The sequence below is a fragment of the Podarcis vaucheri genome (assembly GCF_965113315.1).
Source record: "Podarcis vaucheri genome assembly, chromosome: 12".
Lineage (NCBI taxonomy): Eukaryota > Metazoa > Chordata > Lepidosauria > Squamata > Lacertidae > Podarcis > Podarcis vaucheri.
The window spans coordinates 29,110,837-29,133,965 of NC_138750.1; the positions used below are offsets into that span (position 1 = coordinate 29,110,837).

The 23,129-nt window shown below is 42.4% G+C and overlaps 2 protein-coding genes across 4 annotated transcripts; both read right to left on the reverse strand.

Annotated features, from left to right (window-relative positions):
* Positions 1–1,378: 1,378 nt before the first annotated feature.
* On the reverse strand, positions 1,379–10,696 carry FAM221A (family with sequence similarity 221 member A). 2 transcript variants are annotated; one of them, XM_082193277.1, is made up of 7 exons: positions 10,198–10,696; positions 9,134–9,307; positions 7,396–7,586; positions 6,588–6,794; positions 4,613–4,726; positions 2,634–2,722; positions 1,379–1,465 (listed from the first exon to the last, which is right to left on the reverse strand). In XM_082193277.1, the coding sequence occupies exons 1-7, from the start codon at positions 10,260–10,262 to the stop codon at positions 1,403–1,405; spliced, it is 903 nt and encodes a 300-aa protein (XP_082049403.1). In that variant the 5' UTR covers positions 10,263–10,696; the 3' UTR covers positions 1,379–1,402. The 2 variants fall into 2 exon arrangements, with proteins under 2 accessions (XP_082049403.1, XP_082049404.1); XM_082193278.1 differs by lacking the exon at positions 10,198–10,696 and adding an exon at positions 9,761–10,097.
* Positions 10,697–14,092: 3,396 nt separating this feature from the next.
* CCDC126 (coiled-coil domain containing 126) lies at positions 14,093–21,344 on the reverse strand. Of its 2 annotated transcripts, XM_082194044.1 has the most exons (4): positions 21,071–21,344; positions 19,746–19,819; positions 17,725–18,108; positions 14,093–15,669 (listed from the first exon to the last, which is right to left on the reverse strand). In XM_082194044.1, the coding sequence occupies exons 3-4, from the start codon at positions 17,960–17,962 to the stop codon at positions 15,491–15,493; spliced, it is 417 nt and encodes a 138-aa protein (XP_082050170.1). In that variant the 5' UTR covers positions 17,963–18,108; positions 19,746–19,819; positions 21,071–21,344; the 3' UTR covers positions 14,093–15,490. The 2 variants fall into 2 exon arrangements, with proteins under 2 accessions (XP_082050170.1, XP_082050171.1); XM_082194045.1 differs by lacking the exon at positions 19,746–19,819.
* Positions 21,345–23,129: the final 1,785 nt, after the last annotated feature.

Sequence of the window (23,129 nt, forward strand, 5' to 3'; positions counted from 1 at the left end):
TAAAGTGTACATTTGTTGCTCTACCCACTTTTGCCTCTGGTCCCCACTCACCACTGGCACGTGGCCCTGTCTTAAAAAGAGTTCTGCGCTACAGAGTAAAAGAGAAGATAAAATGTACTTTATGAAGTGCACTGATTGAAAATGACTGTACTATACAGTGGTACCTTGGTTCCCGAACGGCTTAGTTGACGAACAAATTGGCTCCTGAACACCGCAAACCCAGAAGTGTTCCAGTTTGTGAATGTTTTTCGGAAGCCGAACATTCATCTTGGCTGCCGGCATTGTTTCTGGGGCCAATCAGCCAATCAGAAGCCGTGCCTTGGTTTCCGAATGTTTTGGAAGTCAGACTTCCAGAATACATTGAGCTCGAGAACCGAGGTACCACTGTATTAACAAATTCATATAAGTGCTTATAACAATGTACCCCTAAGCACCCTTACTAGGAGGCAAGTGTGAGCACACTCAATGAGATTTACTTCTGAAATAAACAGTTTAGGATCACACTGTCAGGCTGTCATTTTAAAAGAAGTTGGGCTGCAAGCCTAATTCCATTTACCATGAATCCAATGGGAATTCAAATTGAAATAATACTAACACCAATAAGAATGCTTCTAAGTAGACGTAGTTAAGGATTGTGCTGTTAGTTATAAGTTTAAATGAACCAAGTAGGACTTGTTTCAAGTAAATTAAATGTGTACAATTTGGCTCCACATATCTGGTATGCCAACATTTCTGCTGTATAGCTTCATGTTAAACCTGATTAGTTTTCTTCAGCCTCTAATGGAACTACTGGTCATAAACCTGTAAGTATCAGCAGGTGGCTATCAAACAAGCTCACTTCTTAGTATTCTCTCATCCTGTTTTGCTCAATAAAGTATACAGATAGATTGCTTATTGTTCACTGTATTGTTAATGTTAATTCCTTTCATAGGATGAAAATCATAACCTTAACAGTCTAATTTTATGAGTATTTTGGCCCCATGCTGTCCTTTCAAATCCAGAGTTTTTATCACTGGTAGCTTGATATTTTTATTAGAAATAGATAATGATCACATTTTAAAACTTTGAAGGAAATAAAACAAATCACCCTTTGACTGGTGTAAAATTTTGTAGAAGAAAAGAAGCTCCAAACAGCTAAAAGAACAGGGATATAATTTTATTATTTGATCTCTGTATTCAAACATGTTTTGCTGATACTTAACATGTGAGTGAGAAAACCATTGTCCTTGGCATATTCTATCTAGTTGGATGACGTTATTTTTGCTTCCATGCCTAGAAAGAAATAGATGTACTACCACATATTATAGAAAAATCTTCACATACTGAATTCATTAAAGAAAACGTATCTAAACACTAATAAATCACAATGAATAAAAAATGTATTCTTTTGTTTTATTGGTTATCATGAATTTTTTGTCACTGGACGCTTTCCTTTCTGTTTTGCAGCAGCCTTTTCTTGCTTCAACTGTGATGAAAAAGAAAAAAGAAAACATTAAAATACATTCACTTATAAAATAACCTCTTTTGACTTAAAGACCCAGCCAATTATAAAACAAAGCAGCTTCAAGGAGTGAGCTATGCTCATTTTCCTGCCAAATTTCACATTGCCTGTACTTAGCTGCAGCCAACCTAAATCCAGCCACTTTTCTACCCTATTAGCATTAATGCCATTTCTCACTGTGAGCCACTCTGGTGTGCTATATACTTTCTGGTTTCTTCCTTCTTTTCACCACTTCTTTTCACAGTTTAAGTGCATGGCCACTACAAAGCAAAACCACGATCAGAGTACAGTAGACCCACCAGATACGAACTTAATTTGTTCTGGGGGTCCGTATGTACCCCAAAAAGTCCGCATCTAGAGGCGCCATTTCTGCGCACGCACGTGGTGCAGTAGAGTGCTTCTGCGTGTGTGTGGCAAAACCCAAAACTTACATTACCCGAAGGTAATGTAACCCACGGGTCCACTGTAATGTTGAGACTGCAAGAGGAGATGGTGGGAGCACAAGGAAAAAATAATCATTATTGCTATTATTAATTTATTCATTTGCTACTTAATGCCCAGATGGTTTACAAAACATGAAAAAGTAACTGCACAACATTGTTAGAAATACAGACTATTTAAAAAAAGACACCATAATTAAAATATACAATAAAACAATTCCCTTAAAACAGCACAGCAATTAAAACAACAGGCTCTGGCCAAGAGATCAAGTGAATGCTTGGGTAAGCAGGTATGTCTTCAAAAGCTGGTGGAAGGCCAAGACAGAGGAGGCCTCTCATATTTCAGCAGGGAAATTATGCTACAATACCAGAGCCACCAGGGAAAAAGCCCACCTCTGCGTCACCGCAAGCCAATACTAAGCAAACTTACCACAGGAAATCATTGCTCTCGGTAAATCCATTTGACCAGTTTGCGGTGTTTATCTGCTTAAATTTCTATCACTTAATAAATTATGAGAAACCTGATATTTCCTTCTCTACAACCACATTTGATTCTGAGATACCAATATAATGCCCTAAAGTATTTCAACAAAGTTATATAGAAATTAAAAATGTCTCACATTCAGCAAAAGCAAATTATCTTCAGCTTTAAATAAATGCTTTTGCTTTAAACTACGTATGCAATGGCTTACCCGTTCCTGATACTGTCTTTCAAAATAAGCCATGTCATCTTCATCAGGTCTTCTTAAAGAGGCAACTTGCATTGTTGTACTTGCACCTCCTTAAAAGCAACATACTTTTAATTAGATAAATTATAGAATTGTATCTGGGCAATTTCAAATGTAATTCATACTCGAGTAGATCAAGGGGTCTTCTCTGTTGAGTATGGCTCAAGTGGATATCATCTCTTGTTCCAGAGCTTCTCAGATCAGAATGTATTAAAATTTCATTTCATTAGAATTTCGTAAGCATACTTACTGGAAAGCAAAACTCACTGAAATCAATTGAATTTACAACCAAATAAGCATGCTTAGCACCTCTAATCTCTCCTGTAATCACACTTGGCAGCACATGAAATTAAACAAATAACTACCATCTAGAATCAGCTTGTTTGACAAGAGAATATGTGTAAATAAGGTTCACTCCTGCTTTTGACTTGCCCTCATTGTTCAATCCTTAGTACGTCAAACCAAAACATACTAGCAAATGCATCAGCCCACCTTAAACACCCATTTATAGCACCTCAAACACCTTTTTATGGGAACAGCATCAATGAGAAAATGTATCCCAAGTTTAACACCAGACATAGTAAGGTAAAAAAGGTAAAGGACCCCCTGGACGGTTAAGTTCAGTCAAAGGCGGCTATGGGGTTGCGGCGCTCATCTCTCTTTCAGGCCGAGGGAGCCGGCGTTTGTCCACCAACAGCTTTCTGGGTCATGTGGCCAGCATGACTAAACCACTTCTGCCACAACGGGACACTGTGACGGAAGCCAGAGCGCACAGAAACGCTGTTTACCTTCTCGCTGCAGTGGTACCTATTTATCTACTTGCACTGGTGTGCTTCTGAACTGCTAGGTTAGCAGGAGCTGGGACAGAGTAACGGCAGCTCACCCCATTGAGCAGATTCGAACAGCTGACCTTCTGATCAGCAAGCCCAAGAGGCTCAGTGGTTTAGACCACAACGCTACCCGTGTCCCTACCAGGCATAGTAGTTTCTCTCAGACCCTCTGTCATCTTCCTCTCCTCTTCCATCAACTCCCTGGACTCCAACTGTACAGGGAATCCTGGAAGGAAGCTTATTCTAGTTGTCAGAACACCAGGAACTGTATTATGTACTCTCAGTCCCGAGGAGATCACATACAGCCCTTGCTCTCTGCCAGAGTACCCTACCGAGTCTTCATTACGCTCTGCCTAGAGTGACTTGAGTTTTCTTTTTCTGTTGAATTTGCACAAAATGACTAATGCACAGTTTGGGTTGGCCCAGAATGTTCTACCACTTGAGGCAAAACAGAAAATGGCACTGCCCCTTCCACTGCCACCGCTCTCCCCACCATCTCTTCTGCCTGAGGCAACCGGAGGCAACCCGGGAAACCTTGGCATGCTGAAGGTGGCAGGGGAGAATACAGTGGTACCTCAGGTTACAGACGCTTCAGGTTACAGACTCCGCTAACCCAGAAATAGTATCTCGGGTTAAGAACTTTGCTTCAGGATGAGAACAGAAATCATGCTCCGGCGGCGTGGCAGCAGCAGGAGGCCCCATTAGCTAAAGTGGTGCTTCAGGTTAAGAACAGACCTCCAGAACGAATTAAGTTTTTAAGAAGAAGAAGAGTTTGGATTTGATATCCCGCTTTATCACTACCCAAAGGAGTCTCAAAGCGGCTAACATTCTCCTTTCCCTTCCTCCCCTACAACAAACACTCTGTGAGGTGATTGAGGCTGAGAGACTTCAAAGAAGTGTGACTGGCCCAAGGTCACCCAGCAGCTGCATGTGGAGGAGCGGGGAAGCGAACCCAGTTCACCAGATTACGAGACTACCACTCTTAACCACTACACCACGCTGGCTTAACTCGAGGTACCACTGTAATGGAGGCTGGAGAAGAACAAGCAGTGGTGGGGTATTTTAATCAGGCAACACATTGACTACTTAAAGAAAGAAAAGTAATTCCATTACCATCTGTTAACTGGGGACGTCCTTGCGTGGAACTCGAAGGTCCCTGCAATGCTTTTAGGAAGGGATGATCCATGTTGGTTACAGGAGATTCTAGGAACTGGATGGAAGGTGCTCCTTAAAATGAAACCAGCAGTTTAGGGAGAAGAAATCCAAATTAACCAGAAACATGAAGAATTGCAGCCACTGATGAAAAACAAATTTAAAATGTTGCTGATTCAGTAAGATGATCAAGAAGCAAGTCCAACAAAGTTAGCCAACTCTGTCTTGGAAAAAAAAAATGTGGTGATCTACCACGGATATATAAAATGGCACCCTGAATGGAATACCAGTTATTGGTCTCATTAAAAAAACACTGAGCATTTTAGAATTATACCTCATGTTATTAAATTAAAACAAATGTTTGAAAATATAGATAAAAGCATAACAAAAATGGATGTGTGCTAGATTTATTACTTTGGCTGTGGAAGGAGCTAAGTGTAATATGCCCATGGCTCAGATTTTATCACTTGCTGTCTGCCTATGTTCTGTTAATTTGCAGCTGATGTTTCCTATTTTGTTGATGATGATATTCAGCATTTAATTATTATATTGTTTCATGTGCAATTCCTCCCTGGGGTCATTTGAAATGGGGGGGTTATAAATTGTGCAGGGAGGAGCTCTACTATTTTGGTCACAGGCTGTGCAGCGTTTTAAAAGAAAGCACCAATCACATTAAGCCTGGAAGAGCATGGGCAGTCATGATAGTTGCTACGAAATGGGCCAGGATTCCTAACTTTGTATTTATTTAGGAAGAAGGGGGCAACATCCTGCTGCTATAGTTTCTAAGTCATCTTCAGATACAGCTGCCTGTACTACAGTCAATCCTCAAGGCTACAAAAATGTGGATAAGAATGACAAGACCCCCTCTGCCTCAGAGCCCTTGCAACAGATACAAATGATAAAATCAGGGGTCAGCAAACTTTTTCAGCAGGGGGCTGGTCCACTGTCCCTCAGACCTTGTGGTGGGCCGCACTATATTTTGAAGGGAAAAAAATGAACAAATTCCTATGCCCCACAAATAACCCAGAAATGCAATTTAAATAAAAGCACACATTCTACTCATGTAAAAACACCAGGCAGGCCCCACAAATAACCCAGAGATGCAGTTTAAATAAAAGGACGCATTCTACTCATGTAAAAACACGCTGATTCCTGGACCGTCCACGGGCCGGATTTAGAAGGCGAATGGGCCGGTTCCGGCCCCCAGGCCTTAGTTTGCCTACCCATGATAAAAATGCACTCTTCACCAGTGCCACTATCTGCTTTTCCAGGACAAAGTAGGCTTAGGAGAAATCCATGGATCTGTACCTGTTTTGCTAGGATGAATAGTACTTTACCCAAAAAAGACACAGCAAGTCCCCCATGAGAACTTGTTTTCTTTGGAATCAGTTTCAGGTTATTTATTATTTTACTTTATCACTTGTCACCAGCTTCTAAACTGATAAGGGTTAAAATGCCAAGAGAGTGGTAGTCAACCAGGTTTTACTCAAATTTTTGAAATAAATTAAGACATCTAAATTAAGTCTATAAATGTCAAGAGGTCCACAGTGAGTAAAATTTAGTTGAATACCACCCATAGATTTGGGAATCATCAGTTTGGCCACACCCAACTTCAAAGCTCCAAATTATCTCTGCCAATGGCTTCATATGAATGTTAAACTGCATGGCAGTAAGGCCAAGGCTTGAGGGGTACCACAGGTCAAATCCCATGGTGCTGACCTTGTCTATCCAACTGCACATTGCTAGGAAAAACATACCATTCATTTTGTGGGGCATCAGACTACCGGATTGGTACCTCTGCACCTATATTTATAATTTAAAACTACATAGACGTTGCAATCTGTTTAAATTATCCGATACACTTTGGAACTATCAATAAAGCAAAAAACAGATAGATGTAAATTCAATTTTTCATTTCAAGTCCCCCGATTCTTACCTATCCCACTGTCATCAAGTCTCATGTATCCTTCTGCTAGTGAACTAAAGCCAGTTAGTCCTCCCATGGCGGCATATGGGACATCTTGCCCCACTGGTTTTCCTTGGGCTAAGCGTTCCTCTTTTGTTTCCACTACTGTTTCATGAGCATATGTTGGCTGCCCACATCCACAAGTAAAGCAACTGTGAAACCCTGAACATTTGGAACCTAATTCAAAACATTTTAAGACAGCATCAGATAGACCAAAATATTTGACTCCCTTTCACTCAGTAGCAGTTTTGTTTTGAGTATTTCCTCTCTGTAGCCCCAACTACACAAACAATTGCTACAGCTGGAAACAGCTTAATAGGATGTGTAAGTGTATTATTTGAGTCCAGGGCAGACATGGTGTAAATCTAAGACCTACAATATTTTGAGATCATAAATACTATTTATTCGACCGGTACAATGAAACATATTTAAACAATAATGTGCAGATGGACTCTACTTATACAGAAAGCTGCCAGTGGTAGAAAAAGTATCCTTCAAAAAGCCCAGGTTCAGACTCCCAAACACGGAAGTAGCATAAATCAGGAAAGGGTTTAATAATATGCAGATTAACCAGATTTGGAATGTGAAATACAATGTTGAGCTTGCCTGCTGAATATGAGTTTTCTAGTTACAGAACCCAGCACATTTTCATTAGTACTCTCCACACCTACAAATACACATGGTTATAGTATCACACAATGCCTCAAGGGACATATCTGTGTAATGAAAAACTGCTACACTTACATATGACATGCTTATTTATCCAAAAGTCACTTACATGTGTTGCATGGAAACCCGGGTGCCGCACTGTGCTGATCAGCAAAGTGCTTACATCTACAGCGGATGGGCTGAGTCCCATTGAGAGGAACGAAGTTATAAGATTTGCATGGGCAATGGCCCACCCGACAGGGTAAAGAAATAGGACGTTCCTTTGGGATCTCTTCAAAGTCTGTTTTGTGTTGTTTATACCTGGGGGAAGCGAAATGTAAACATACTATTCAGTGATCATTTGTTTTATTTATTTATCATTTATTTAGAGAATCTGTACCCTACTCTTCAGGCAAAAAGGCAGACCCAGAGCAGCATACATGAAATCAAAACAAGACATGCCCTACTTAAATTCTTAATTTATTATTATTATTATTAATAATAATAATAATAATAATAATAATAATAATAATAATATAAAAAAGAATGCACAAGGGGGAAAGGACAAGGAGGAAAAAGGAAAATAAAACTCAGGCATCAATTTCTAGACGGCTGTTCCTATATTGAGCAGCTGGCACAGTTCAGAGGCAGGAGGTGGAGCAGGGCCTCTAGCAAAGCAGATGCGATGAGCCTGGCTTCCTGTCTCTCCCTCTGAGGCAGCCTGATAGCTGCTCCCAGATGATGGTTGAAGGGATGGGGAGGCTTGATGGAGGTGGCCTGTTGCAGCAGAACAGATGGAGTGAGCCCTGCTTCTCCGCTGTGCCACTGCTGGAATGGCTGTCCCCAGACAACAGTTGAGCTTTTTAAAAAATATTATTCTACGCAATCATGTCCCAATCTTTTATGAATGGGACCAGGTTCAATAAACCACTTTGTTGAGGTTGCCACCAACCCAGCCTCTCTCTCGAATCTTCTGGCACACAGAGAATTTCTATGGTAGTGAGTCAGTCTTTTACTGTGTGCTAGTCTTGCCAAGAAAAATTATTGCTGCTTCTTCAAAGCCATGACTGAAATAAGTCTGAACGTTACATGTGCCAGGGGGGAAATGAAGGTGCATTGTAATGTTAAAGCCATTGGTAATGCTAACCAAGGTTTATAAACCAATAACAAACTGTGGCTTACAAGCATGGTTTGTTTGTGGTCAATAAACCATGGATAAGGTGCTGGGCTGGATGTTCGTGTTAAACCCTCATTTAGTAAGCAATTGTCTATAAACCGTAGCTTAACATTATGTGGACCATGGCAGAGGGGGATCCCAGTAAAATATTTAATAATAATAATAATAATAATTTTTTATTTATACCCCGCTCTCAAGACACATGGTTTATATACTCAGATACGTGTGCATTTATGAATGTTTATAATTGGGGCCTTAGGATTGCCTATAATAATATTAAACTGGGTTAAGTTCGAACCATCGAGGGGGAGTTAGCGAGGCATGAGGGGTTTCCTCACCCCGCCAGCAAAAAGCGAAAGCCGGCGCTGAAAGGCGCGCTTGGAACCGTCGCTTAGAGACCCTGACTAGAAGTTACATATCACAGGCTAGACCTGGTAAATAAAAACACGGTGCTCTTTTCCATTTTTGATGCATGTATAATTTATATGGAATATTATGAAACAATTTTCCTGATCTAAGAAATATTCTAAACCGCCCTGTGATCCTTGGATGAAAGGCGGTACAGTAATTTAATAAATAAAAACAAATGCTTCCTAAAGCTTTGCAAGCCACAAGTTCTCAAGCTAACTGCACAACAAAAAAATACTTCCTTTGAACAGGAAATGTCTATGTAGGGCACAGAATGCCTCACCTGTGAGTACAAAAACATGGGGTTTCGGGGCCCACAAGTTTGCAGTCCATGCCAGTTGGTGATCTCCAGCTCACAAACAGTCTGTTTTGTAACCGTATTGGTAACATTTTTTTCTTGTACTTTTCATATTCTTCAGGAGTAAAAAGTTTCCCTCCATCATCTTCGCCTACAATTCTACGAAGAAGCGTTGCATGTTTAATTGCAAACATCAATGTTCTGATAACACACACAAAAATGAAGACTGTTGAAATGGCTGTGGCTTGGGAGAAAGGGAAGAGACAATCTTGGAAAGCCTAGACTAGAAAATGTTTGCCGGGTGTTCTATTTCTGCTTATATCTATGTCCCAACATCGAAACAGTGCTACGATCCTCAGCATATTTCATGGAACATTCCCATTTAACTGTCTCTAACTGGAGGAAGCGGTTGAGGGCTTCATTCTTTAAAAAGGCTATAAGTCATAAAGTTTAAACATGTATTCCATACGACTTCATATCCTAGGACCTAGTCACTCACACCTTAAACTAAAACCTATAACCGATTTCAACTCACCACAAAAAGTGAGTCTTGGATTAAATATTCTTTCAAATTCTTAACAATCAGAGGCTAGCCCTGTCACAGACACCCACCTTGTTAAAGCAAGACTGGTGCCCCACGGACAGCTCTCATTATGTGTTTTGCTCGCTGATTGATTGTGGGGGGAAAGAAAAAAACCTCAAAGCGTCTTACAAAGAGATAAAACGATAAAATCATGCCTAGGTGGCGCATCGCTCAGGAGTATCACGCTTAGTAGTGAAGAAGGCAGGTTGCCAGGATCTGTGCGGAAAGACGGTCCTTTAGGTTGCTCGGGGTGAAGGACGTGCCCTTTGCACATGCTCAGAGGGCCCCTCGTGAGTTTTGGGTTTTCCGAGCGAAAAGACTTCGAGCCCCAACAAAAAGTGGAGGAGACCTGAGCGGAGCGTCCCGTCCCCTCGGCCCGCTACCTACGCAGCGGCGATCGCCGCCAGCGATCCCCTCCTCCCCCCCGGCGGCCTTTCGTCCCCCTCCTCCCCTCGGTCCCGCTCACCTCTTGTATTCCAGGTACTCGTCTATGGCCGCGGCGGCCCCCGGTTGCAAAGTCAGCCGCTCCATGGTGGCCGGGATGAGCCTTCCCCGCGGCCGGAATTCCCTCCCGAAAGAGGGAGGCACACGGCGGCGAGGGCTGAAGGGCCTCGCGGGAGACAAAGAGGCGGCCCTCCCCTTTCCCTTCCCCGCCACCAGGAGAGGCGGCTGCTTCGCCAACCCTCGCCGTTTGTTGGGTCTCTAAGCGACGGTTCCAAGCGCGCCTTTCAGCGCCGGCTTTCGCTTTTTGCTGGCGGGGTGAGGAAACCCCTCACGCCTCGCTAACTCCCCCTCGATGGTTCGAACTTAACCCAGTTTAATATTATTATAGGCAATCCTAAGGCCCCAATTATAAACATTCATAAATGCACACGTATCTGAGTATATAAACCATGTGTCTTGAGAGCAATCCTGAAGCCATTTTGACCTCAAATACTGTATTCCTCTGCGGTTAAGGGAGGCAAATGGGGAAAGCCAGCCCGTTTTCTCCCCCCCCCCCTTACAAATCCTGTGCTAAGAGCGTCTTTGTGTATGAATAGGGCGAGCCTGTGACCTGGATTCGGGTCAAGTAAAGTAATAGTCCCATGGACTGCAAGAAGATCAAACCTCTCCATTCTTATGGAAGTCAGCCCTGAGTGCTCACTGGAAGGACATATCCTGAAGCTGAGGCTCCAATACTTTGGCCACCTCATGAGAAGAGAAGACTCCCTGGAAAAGACCCTGATGTTGGGAAAGATGGAGGGCACAAGGAGAAGGGGACGACAGAGAATGAGATGGTTGGATGGTGTTCTTGAAGCTACCAACATGAGTTTAACATGAGTGCCAGTGTGGTTAAGAGCGGTAGTCTCGTAATCTGGGGAACCGGGTTTGAGTCTCCGCTCCTCCACATGCAGCTGCTGGGTGACCTTGGGCCAGTCACACTTCTGTGAAGTCTCTCAGCCCCACTCACCTCACAGAGTGTTTGTTGTGGGGGAGGAAGGGAAAGGAGAATGTGAGCCGCTTTGAGACTCCTGAAGGGGAGTGAAAGGCGGGATATCAAATCCAAACTCTTCTTCTTCTTCTTCTTCAAACTGCGGGAGGCAGTGGAAGACAGGAGTGCCTGGCATGCTCTGGTGCATGGGGTCACGAAGAGTCGGACACGACTAAACAACAACAACAAAAGTACCGTAATAGTCATCACAAAAGGATTGCCCAGGCAATGCAATCAGGGACCATTCTTAGGTATCCTGGCAGACAGGATTTCTGCTTTAGACCCACCTCCTATGATGTATGTGTGATTTTGGGGTGCTCTTTGGCTAAGTGGGTTGGGCAATGTAAAAGGTTCCTGCACACTTTTGTTCAAGGTCTCTCCCTCCATGGAAGGAGGGGAAGAGAACTCTGTTGCAACAGAAAACCAAGTCTCTGCCTTGCTTTCCACTGGATCCTGCCTCCCTCCCTCCATTCTTCTCTGACTGATCATGGACTTAGGGGACCCATGGAATCCCATGGGGAGTTGAGGCAGCAAAAGCCAAACCCCAATTTTTACATCAATATGTATAACACAGAGAGAGAGTTTTAATCCACTTCAGTTGGACCTGAGGAACGGAAATGCTTGGACCTGAGGAATGCTTGGACCTGAGGAACGGAATCTGAACTCAGCTCGCTGCCCTCACTCATGGTTTTTGGACCCCAGGGATCTGGTAGCAACACCCTCAGCCTTGCCACCTCTTGTGTCCCCAGGTAGCTGCTACCACCCTTATGCACTGGAAAGAAAGAAAGAAAGAAAGAAAGAAAGAAAGAAAGAAAGAAAGAAAGAAAGAAAGAAAGCCCTGCAGCCTAAAAAACCTCGTAGCCATTTTGTGAGGGATTTTTGACTAAAGTGTCCTCTGGCTTGATTGCAAGGGAAATTATCACAGGGGGACCAGGGTGGAGTTCCCCTCCTGCCTGGCCACTGGCAGTGTTGGTTCAGGCTGTCCTTGCCCTCCCTGAAAGCATTCTTCACTCCAGATCAGGTCCAGGAGCAGAGCTGGTGACGATGTCCTGCTGCAAACATTTAGTAATTATTTACATTTGTTGAGACTAGCAGCAGAAGATGTAGCTCTTTATTATTTTGATATTTCACCTTTTATATTAAGCTCTCCGTACAATTCATTAATACACAAATAATATTGCCTCCCCCCCCAAAAAAAAATCAAGCTAGAGAAAGAACACGGAGCCAAAACATTAGTTTAGGTTTCTCTGTAACATATCCAGGAGAAAAGACAAGCTGCTTTTAAACTAAAAAGGAGCTCGCCTCCTCAAGCGTGAGAGTTGCTATGTGAAAAACTTTTTTTAAAAAAAGTGCTGTATTTATTTTGCACACAGTTCTCTTAACTTCCATTTCAGCCCCTCTCTCATAATAGGCCTTGGCCCAGTATACTTGAAGGAGCATCTCCACCCCCATCGTTCAGCCTGGACACTGAGGTCCAGCTCTGAGGGCCTTCTGGCGGTTCCCTCACTGCGAGAAGCCAAGTTACAGGGAACCAGGCAGAGGGCCTTCTTGTTGGTGGTGGTGCCCACTCTGTGGAACACTCTCCCGTCAGATGTCAAGGAAATAAACAACTATCTGACTTTTAGAAGACATCTGAAGGCAGCCCTGTTTAGGGAAGTTTTTATGTTTGATGTCGCTTTTTTATTAATGTATTAATATTCTGTTGGGAGCAGCCCAGTATTTATTATTATTATTGTTATTATTATTCAATGTAGCTGAATGCTGCAAGATTTAGGAGAGATGAAATAAAGTGCTTCTTCATCCCATGCATAAACTACAGAATTCACCCCACAATATGTGGTAACAGCCACTAACGTGGCTGACTTTAAAAGAGAATTAGACAAATTCATGAAGAATAAAGCTTCAAATGGCTACTAGCTATGATGGCTATGATCTACATCCAATGTTGTATATCATACTTTCGGAATCACTAGTGGGAAAGAGTACAATAGCACTCAAAACCTCCTTACAGACTTTCCATAGGCATCTGGCTGAGCACTATGAGAAAAGAATTCTAGACTAGATGGGCATTTGGCCCTGATCCATCAGGTCTGCTCCTGTAAATGACTAGTGGAGAATGTCACACAGCAAAGAGAAATTCTGAATCAAACCTTCAAAGTTGGTAGATAAACGGGTAGACTCATTACATAATGTAACCCAAGGATTCATACAATACTGGCCTCTTGTATGTTCCCTTCTCCTCATGTTAAGAGATAGACTGTCCCGTAGCTTGTGAAAATGTACTTTGAATCAAGTCCCAATTAAATTTCCTGACCAAAAAAAAGTTTCAGGAGGCTTAGAAATGTATGTGCTCAGGAATGTAGCCTTATGATATAATCCTGTGAAATGTATACAGTGGTACCTCGGGTTAAGTACTTAATTCGTTCCAGAGGTCCGTACTTAACCTGAAACTGTTCTTAACCTGAAGCACCACTTTAGCCTATGGGGCCTGCTGCTGCCGCCACACCGCCGGAGCACGATTTCTGTTCTCATCCTGAAGCAAAGTTCTTAACCTGAAGCACTATTTCTGGGTTAGCGGACTCTGTAACCTGAAGTGTATGTAACCTGAAGTGTATGTAACCCGAGGTACCACTGTACTCCAAAGCTAGCCTCATTGAGTTTAGCAAGGATTAGTCCTAGGTTTACATCTGAGTAGAATAGAATATACCATTAGTGTTTTTATTTACCAGGTCTAGCCTGTGATATGTAACTTCTAGTCATTTAATTTTTAAAGCAACAGTTAAAAGATAAGCCGTTTAAAACATGTAGAAAGCAACCACAGATTTTCATTTTGTGCAAAATCATGAATATACTCCTACTGAGGATAAGAACTTATTGGACACTCAAAACCTTTGACCATATATTTCACTTTATTTATTTTATTCTATCCAGATGCTATAATCATCTGCAGGGATAATAATTCAGGACGGTATATAATCTAGCACCGCAAATCTTGTTCTCCCTTTAAATAAAAGTTCTTTAAAAAAACCCCAAAAAACCTCCACAGCATATTTTAAGCATAAAATACCAAAACAAACCCTTTAGAGATCATTCCGTATAGATGCAAAAACTCAAGACTGGCACTTCATTTTTATAATTTAGGATACAAAAAGCACACTGTGTAACATAGTGTACCCTTGCTGCAAATTCTCTGCTATAAGGCTAACATGGATATAAGGCAATGTTCACCTTTGCTCCCACTCAATTTAAAGTCCACCATGGATGAGCTCGGGTTCAAATCCACCAGGATTTACTCCTGTTTCACAACCAACACTCATTCAAAAGGCCATTGCAAAGCAGCAGTGCCTGAGAGACTGTACCCCTCTAGCTCATCTTTTCAGTAAGTATCAAGGTGTCTTGCTTCCCTTCATCTAAATCCAGCTTGTCACTCTTGGTTTTCTTTAAAAAGAGTAACTTAAGAGCTAGTGTTACATTCATCATAGGCTGTAGGATACTCAAATATTCACCAAAAAAACAATGGACGAAAAGCTAGCAGTGTTCAATACCTGGTAAGTGTGGCTTCTATCACTTAAGGTTTTTATCTTCAGTTGCTAAATACATACATTTATTTATTGTTAACAGCTATGTACCATCACAGATTATCTTTGATCATCTAAGCGTCCTAATTCTGTAGCAAGTGTGTGTGCACTTGGGCAGGTCGCCCTTTTAAGCTTTTACAAACGATAGTATTTTTAATACATTCTCTCTAGCTATTTCACAGATAGTGCAAATAAAAGACATTCTTTGGATCACCATTTTAGGATGTTATCCACAACATGATATCCATTGTAGAAATCAATCAGCCAAAGGTGATGTTAAAATATACTTTACACATACATCAATTTCCAGCACTCATATTATAGGCTCATATTATCCTTCATTGCTATGCATTAGTAAACCAGGTCACAAGATTAAGCTAAAATTTCCAAAGATGTGTTAGATTTATATTTAAATAGATATTTAGATATTAAATCTACCTCTTTCTCATGATCATAATCTCCATGATTATCATAGAACCTCACATATGGATGTACACATTATCTACTTCCCTTACTACACTAGCTATGTTTCCAGCATCTCTTTTAAATAAGATGTTGTACAGTGTTGTTTTATGAAAGAGCTATCTTTAAAAGGTTTTAGAACTTGATATAAAAGAAGTTAGAACTGTATTCAGCATTTCCTGTTGCAACAGGATGCAGACCTCCATGCCAACCATTGGTTTGTGGTTTTTTTTCCTATTGTAACAGAACTAGACACCAGTCAGAATCACTTTGTTTACCCGTTTGCTTGTAGTTGCTGGCATCAAGTTCCCATTTGTAGTATTTGTTGCTGAGCCATTTACAACCATGTAATCAACCTTGTTTTCCAGTTTCACCAAGCGTTGCAAGATGTCATCTAGAAGAACTGCGATCGTTCGTTTTAGATCAGCTAGAGAAAAACAGAAACACAGAAAGGAATCCTGTCTATTTTGCACTCCACAGTGGAACTATTGATAGTGAAAGAAGCATAGGTGCTTGTACTAAAGGTAAAGGACCCCTGGACAGTTAAATCCAGTGAAAGGCAACTACGGGGTTGCAGCGCTCATCTCGCTTTTGGGCCGAGGGAGTCAGCGTTTGTCCACAGACAGCTTTCTGGGTCATGTGGCCAGCATGACTAAACCGCTTCTGGTGCGACAGGACGCCGTGACAGAAACCACAGCGCACAGAAACGCCGTTTACCTTCCCACCGCAGCGGTACCTATTTATCTACTTGCACTGGTGTGCTTTTGAACTGCTAGGTTGGCAGGATCTGGGACAGAGCAACGGGAACTCACTCCGTCATGGGGATTCGAACCGCCGACCTTCTGATTGGCAAGCCCAAGAGGCTCAGTGGTTTACTGTGCCAAGATAGCTGAAGAACAGGAATTACAAAGGGAGATGCAAGTCCCCCTACAACCAAATTTTTTTTTTATTGGTCCTAGACCCACCCCTTTCCAATTGGTGCATTTAGGCATTGAATAACATATCTGGTTATATTGATTATTTATTTATTTGGTTCATCTAGGTTTTTTCTTCAGGAACAGTCACACAGAGAATGGATTTCTTATTCTTTCTCATTTCATTCAGTCCAACTGGCACAGAACTAGCCATCTCTCTGTTTTTTTTCTCTTCTTCTTGTTTATCCACACCACTGGTAGTGAGTTCTAGGAAATATTGTGCATGGCATATAAAAAGGATGACTGTGTTTTCACATATGCATTTAATTCTACCAACTGCTCTCTAATTCTGATACAGTGGTACCTTTGTCCCGAGCAGCTTAGCTCCCAAACAAATTGGCTCCCAAACGCCATGATCCCGGAAGTAAGTGTTCCAGTTTGCAAACATTTTTTGGAAGCTGAACATCCGACGCGACTTCCACAGCTTCCGCTTGAGTGCAGGAAGAACAGATTAAGTTCAAGAACCAAGGTACCACTGTATTCTACAGTGTACAGTTTTCAAAATTATATACCTAGCCAATTCTAGGTTTTTTTCTCAATTTGATACCTTTACTACCGTATTCTTCGCACCATAGGACGCACCGGACAATAGGACGCACTTTGTTTTAGAGGGGTGAGAACAAGAAAAAAAAAATCTCCCCCTCTCTGCCCAGCGCCCCTTCAGTGAAGCGGCAGGAGGCGCTGCACAGAGAGGGGGAGAACTTTCCCCCTCTTGTTTTCCCGCTCTAAAACAAGGTGCCGTTTAAGGTGCGTTCAGGCGGCTACCTTGGAAGCCTGGAGAGCGAGAGGGGTCGGTGTGCACTGACCCCTCTCGCTCTCCAGGCTTCAGGTTCCTTTCGACCTGCTCTTTGGGGCGGGGGGGGGAAGCCCACCTCCAGCCCCAAAGAGCAGGTCAGGGAGCAGCGGAAAGGCGCAGCGGAGAGGCTCCTGCCATAGCCACGCGTCACCTCTCCGGCCGGGAGAGGGTCGTGGGAGGCTGCTTTAGCCCCGCGCGCACTCTCCCAGCTGGAGAGGTGACGCGGGGCTGTAGAGGCTCCTGCCATAGCCGCGCATCACCTCTCCAGCCGGGAGAGGGTCGCGGGGCTATGGCGTCTTCGCTCCATAGGACGCACACACATTTCCCCTTCATTTTTGAAGGGGGGGAAGTGCGTCCTATAGAGTGAAAAATACGGCACTTCTGTTAAACCTTTCCAGATGTGGCATTATCTAGGACTCCAAAATATGGATATATAATTCATATACGAATGAATATTATGTGTATCCTAATACCCTCAATAAGCCAACAACTTTTCTCACAGATATAAAACACTGTGCATTTCTTAACCTCAGCTGAATGTGGGATTTCATAGCCATGATCATTTCCATAACAGTTTCCCTGTTAATAATTAGACAATAGTTCTACAAAATAAATAAGAACTTTTGAAAGTATGCTTGGTATTGCATTTCATGATTCTAAAATTAAGAGTTAAATAGAGACATGACCTCAAAGAAAGTTTATTATGTCTTACCGTATCCTGCCATCGAGACTCCATTACCACCATTCATGATGTTCTTGTTTTCTTCTGCCAGTGCTCTAACATACCTTTTACTTAAGTCAAGTATTTGTTCACGCAATTCAGCACTGCTCTGTTGCTTTGGATGCTGAAAGGTGTAGCGGAGTAACATTATGCCCCAGATAAAACCAAACACCAGCAGAAGTAAGCTCAATTTCTGGGACACGTTTTTTCTCGAAAATGCAAAAAACATTTCTGAGCAGGCCAAAATGTCAACATAAGGAACCAAGGCTCAAGTCACAGTATTTTCATGGTAGTAAAAAAAATAAAAATTCACAACAGAGTTACCCTTCCGGAGAGATCATTCTGTAAACGTTTCCCAACGGACATGGTTGATTCCTGAAACATTATTTTTAAAAATATTATCAGTCTTAAGTCTTTGTAAGATGAGCTTTATTATGACCAACTTCTAAATTTAACTTCACCATTCATCAGAGACACGTAAATTAAACAAAGCCTATGATTTGCCACTGGGCAGTCCTTAAAGTATGAGTTGCAAGTCCATGATGCAACTTGCAGTTCAACCATGAACTTGTCTGGTATCTTTACTTTAGCTGTATCTACTGTATTTTTTGCTCTATAGGATGCACTTTTCCCCCTCCAAAAATTAAGGGGAAATGTGTGTGCATCCTATGGAATGAATGCAGGCTCCTTGGCTTCAGCAATATCAACGCAAAGCCTCCGAAGCTCAGAGGGAGCGCTCCCTCCGCGCTCCGGAGGCTTCGCGTTGCTATCACTGAAGCCTGGAGAACAAGAGGCGTCGGTGCGCACTAACCCCTCTCGCTCTCCAGGCTTCAGCGAAAGCAATGCGAAGCCTTCGGAGCACAGCGCAAGTTCCCGCTGCGTTCCGGAGGCTTCAGGTTCCTTTCGCTGAAGCCGGGAGAGCAAGACTCTCCCGGCTTCAGCGAAAGGAACCCGAAGCCTGAGGACCGCAGCGGGAACTTGCACTGCGCTCCGAAGGCTTCAGGGACAGCCACGCGCAGCCCCTCCGGCAGGGAGAGGCTGCACGCGGCTATGGCTTCTTTAGCCCCACGCAGCCTCTCCCTGCCGGAGGGGTTGCACACGCCTATGGTACAAGCCAAGACAGCAAGCGGGATGGATCCCACTCGCTGTCTTGGCTTGTGCCATAGCTACGCACAACCCCTCCGGCAGGGGGGTACGCTGCTCCTTGGGGGTGGGGGGGGGAAATAAGATTTTTTTTCTTGATTTCCCCCTCTAAAAACTAGGTGCGCCCTATGGTCCTATGGAGTGAAAAATACGGTATAATATGGGAATAACAATGGCCTACTTTACACAATTCTTGTAAGACCAAGAGAAGGTATATGAAGCACTAGGAGCACATCAGAAAACAGTGAGAAAGAGCAATCCTGTACATGTTTACTCAGAAGTAAGTGCCACTATACACGCCGTGGGAAAGCTGTAGCCTTCCAGATGTTGCTGGACTAAAACTTCCATCATTCTTGACTATTGGTCATGTGTGCTGGGGCCAATGTTAGTCCACTTCCATCTGAAGGGCCACAAGTTCCCCACCACTACTATGTGTACCTCCATGAGAGCACATCCCATAGAAAACAATGGGACTTACTTTTCTAAGTAGGCATGCACAGAATTGCACCGTCATTCCTAGGTAACTTTTAAGCTGCAGTCCTAAACACATTAGAATCTGCAAAGCAAGCACGTTGGACAAAGTGAGACATCTTCAAAATGTATAGGATTGTGCTTTAAGTCTTATCATGGTTGTTATAAACTAAACATGTTTTAATTAATAATGTGCTTTATCAGATTACTCCATTATTTAATCAAAACTAACAAATAAAAACGGCATATTATCAAAATCACAAAACAGGTGCATTTTGGAGATAAATATAATTTACAGTTTATTTGCTTTAATAAAACTATAATTTGAACTGGAGTAGCCCAGAACTGATCAACAGACTGCAAGTCAAAAATGCTAAAGGCAGTATAAGTTAACTTACATTAGCTAGTCTGATGCTTTCTTTAGTTATCAAAGCAAATAGCTCAACTGGCAGCCATTTAGATGATGGGGAATCTTTCAAGAGAAGAAGAAAAAGTGAGAGTTCATTTAGGTTGTTACCACTAGGAATTTAGATATAATTGAGAAAATATTATGCAAAATAAAATAATAAAATTTCATAGTTAATCCCTAAAACCGCAAAATACTTAAAGTTCAAATTTGAAATTATTAATCATTTACAATATAATAAATGACTAACCCACTCACCCCAATCAGTATTTGGGTTGTTACCTCTAGCTCACATCTATGCATGTGAAAAATGAATCCTAGCATAATCCACATTCTGCTTAAACCTCAATTTCTAATAATAAACAATTATTTTGTAATACCTATTATATTTCTTTTGTGCTTTGTTTATCAGGCTTTATTATTTTTTTAATGGCTCTGTAGGAGACGTAAAGTTCAAAGTTACACAAAGCTCTTCATCAGGCAAATTTACCATTTTTGCTACAAAGTACACATTGCATTGAAAAGGAGAAAAGCAATTCCAAACCATTATGATTTACGAATTGGGGAGAGAATGATTACTTAGATACTTGCTATCCATCCATAGACAACAAAGCCAAGCTGCCTGATCTATACCAAATGAATACTGTACATCTAGATAAAAAGTAAGGCAGATGGGCTACATCAACCACTTCCTAGGTCATACTACAAGACTCTCTCAAAAACAGCGTTTCGTTCACGTAGCAACATTTATGCAGCACTACTGTACTCCAAACTGTGCAATAAATCTGAATAAAGAGTTCCATGTAACACAGAAGCTTGTGTATTTTTACACCAGGCAGTGTACACCTATCTTGTACTTGAAAGAGTGTGATCCCATATACAGTATGTCTACTTAGTAGAAAGCACATCGGAGCTCAATTGGGCTTACTTCCAAGTAAATATATATACAGGATTGCGCTATCAGTCTCGGGCATTGACCTGGCCAAGTCTTTGAGTGTAACCGATTAAAATAATCATGAAAGGGATAGTCAACCGAAACATAACGATTCAGTTAAGTGTAAGTCTACCATCGGCAGGAAGTCGGTCTAAAAAAGAACCTTGCTCGGTTTTGCAGCCTACAAACAGTAAGCTGAAAAAAGAGAGAAATGGCGGGGAGGCGATTTCTAAAGGCACAGGAGAAATTAGGGATTCGGGACAGGAGATCCGGAACACAACAGCCTCTCTTTAAAGAGGGGAAGTTGCCATTGCGAAAGAAGCAGGAGGTTTTGCCTGGAACGCGTCACCTCTGCTTCAAAGGAAACAAACATCAGATCTTACCTTGCAAGCACAGCTGGCTGAAAACGCAGGGCTGCCCAAGGGCCATGGGCAAATGTCCATCAGCATTTTATGCTCTCCAGCCCACTTAAGCCATATAGGCAAGCGCGTCCGCCCTTCCGGCCCGCGATCTCCTTCTCACACAGATCACGCTCTCCGATCCTCAATGGGGGTTACCATGCAACCCCGCACGCTCCGCCGGAGCTCTCCGCGCGCACGGCAAACGCCCCGGTTAAGCTCCGCCCGCCGGACGCCAGCCTCCGCTTACTGCGTTGTACATAGGAAGACCAGCGCGGTCGAGGCGCATGCGGACTTCACTTCCGGCTACTTCGGGGAAGGTGGGGGGGGGGAGCACCGAATACGGAGGGAAAGTCTCGGATATAAAACTAAACATCAGTAACATCAGTGATGATGGACCGTGTATGTCTGATCTGACGTTTCATCAGAAGTTTTTACTCGTTGCAGTCCGAAAGTTTGCATTTCAGCTTTCAACCCACGCCTAGTTTCGTTTTAAATGCCTAATAGGCTTTCCTCCCCTTACCCATAAATACTAATTTACTTAAATAAATAGTATATTACATGAATAGTAATTATATTGGCAGTTTTTGTCAGCTAGAGGACTCCCTGTCATTTCGCCTATTTGTCCAATTATTATGCCTCACTGTCTGTTTGATAATCTTGTTATAGTATATGTTGCCTGTAAATGTGCTGCTGGCTTGTGCTATGACTGAGGGCAGAGTTAATCTTATCCTCTGCAGCAGTTATATGAGACAGGTGTAATGTATTTGGTTCTCCAATTCCATCAAGTTTGTTGTGAGTCTTTTGACTTATAAACCCAACCACCTCTTTTGCTAACATAAGACCTTAGGAATCTAACTGTCCAGAATCCAGTTTTACACTGCAATCCAATTCCGTCCCACTGAATTAATACCCAATTAAATATTTATATGATTTCAGGCTTACTTTAGGCGTATCCCAATGGAATTTCCCCCACTCTCTGAAGAGCACTCACTATCATATAACACAAACTGCTTTTGAAACTCTTCTCACTTACAAAAGGAGTTTCCTGGGTGGCATTGGGGAGCTGCTATTTTAGAAACCCAAACCCAAACTTCCCTCATGCATGCATAATTTGTGAAGTAATTAGGCCAATCAAAATAGTAGACTAGCTTTTTTTGTCCAGAACTCGTCACGAGGCTGAATGTTAAGCAAAGGGGAATGAGGAGAAAGGTGATGGTTTGGTATTAAATCTTATAAAGTCTCCATTGGTAACAGTCTTAAGAGTGTGGGAGGATGGGAAAGAGATGATTCCTAATTTTTTTAAAAGTATATATAATCCAGCATACTGTGACTGCTTGGGCAATGCATGCTGCTCACAAGTCAACATGTGCAGGCATGCCAGACAAGAGAATAGGCCTGTGGTATCTGAAGAAGTGTGTAGGCACACGAAAGCTCATACCAATAACAAACTTAGCTGGTCTCTAAGGTGCTACTTACTGGAAGGAATTTTTAAATTTTGTTTTGAGGCCTGTTACAGGGATTGCAGAGGTGGTGGGCGAGTAGGCAAGGAAGATTACAATACCTAGTCCTAGGTCACTGTATAGCCTCTGACTTGCCCATTACACACTTCAGTCACTTTCTCCAGCTCACTCCTAAAACAAGAGGCTTTAAAAAGGAAGTCTCTCCCTGGTGTTAACAGCAATTGATGCAGTTGGCAGAGCCCTTCTAGGGATGCCATGTGTCCTCTTTTTCCAGGACAAACCCTCTCTTTCAGGGGTAAAATTTGAGACAAATTGCATTTACAGTGGTACCTCAGGTTAAGAACTTAATTCGTTCTGGAGGTCCATTCTTAACCTGAAACTGTTCTTAACCTGAGGTACCACTTTAGCTAATGGGGCATCCCTGCTGCCGCCACCACGCGATTTCTGTTCTCATCCTGAAGCTAAGTTCTCAACCCGAGGTACTATTTCTGGGTTAGCAGAGTCTGTAACCTGAAGCATCTGTAACCCGAGGTACCACTGTATTTGCTTTGAACGGCCATCATAGCGTTCTCTTTTCTGCT

What these genes read in the sequence shown, in the direction of transcription:
- CCDC126 (XM_082194045.1), bottom strand. Translation starts at nt 17,962, where the DNA reads ATGTTTTTTGCATTTTCGAGAAAAAACGTGTCCCAGAAATTGAGCTTA. An exon ending in AGTCTCGATGGCAGGATACG is followed by an intron (nt 15,670 to 17,724) that starts GTAAGACATAAT and finishes GTTTTTCTCTAG; the next exon opens with CTGATCTAAAACGAACGATC.
- FAM221A (XM_082193277.1), bottom strand. Translation starts at nt 10,262, where the DNA reads ATGGAGCGGCTGACTTTGCAACCGGGGGCCGCCGCGGCCATAGACGAG. An exon ending in GAGTACCTGGAATACAAGAG is followed by an intron (nt 9,308 to 10,197) that starts GTGAGCGGGACC and finishes GCTTCTTCGTAG; the next exon opens with AATTGTAGGCGAAGATGATG. An exon ending in ACTTGATGACAGTGGGATAG is followed by an intron (nt 4,727 to 6,587) that starts GTAAGAATCGGG and finishes TTTCATTTTAAG; the next exon opens with GAGCACCTTCCATCCAGTTC.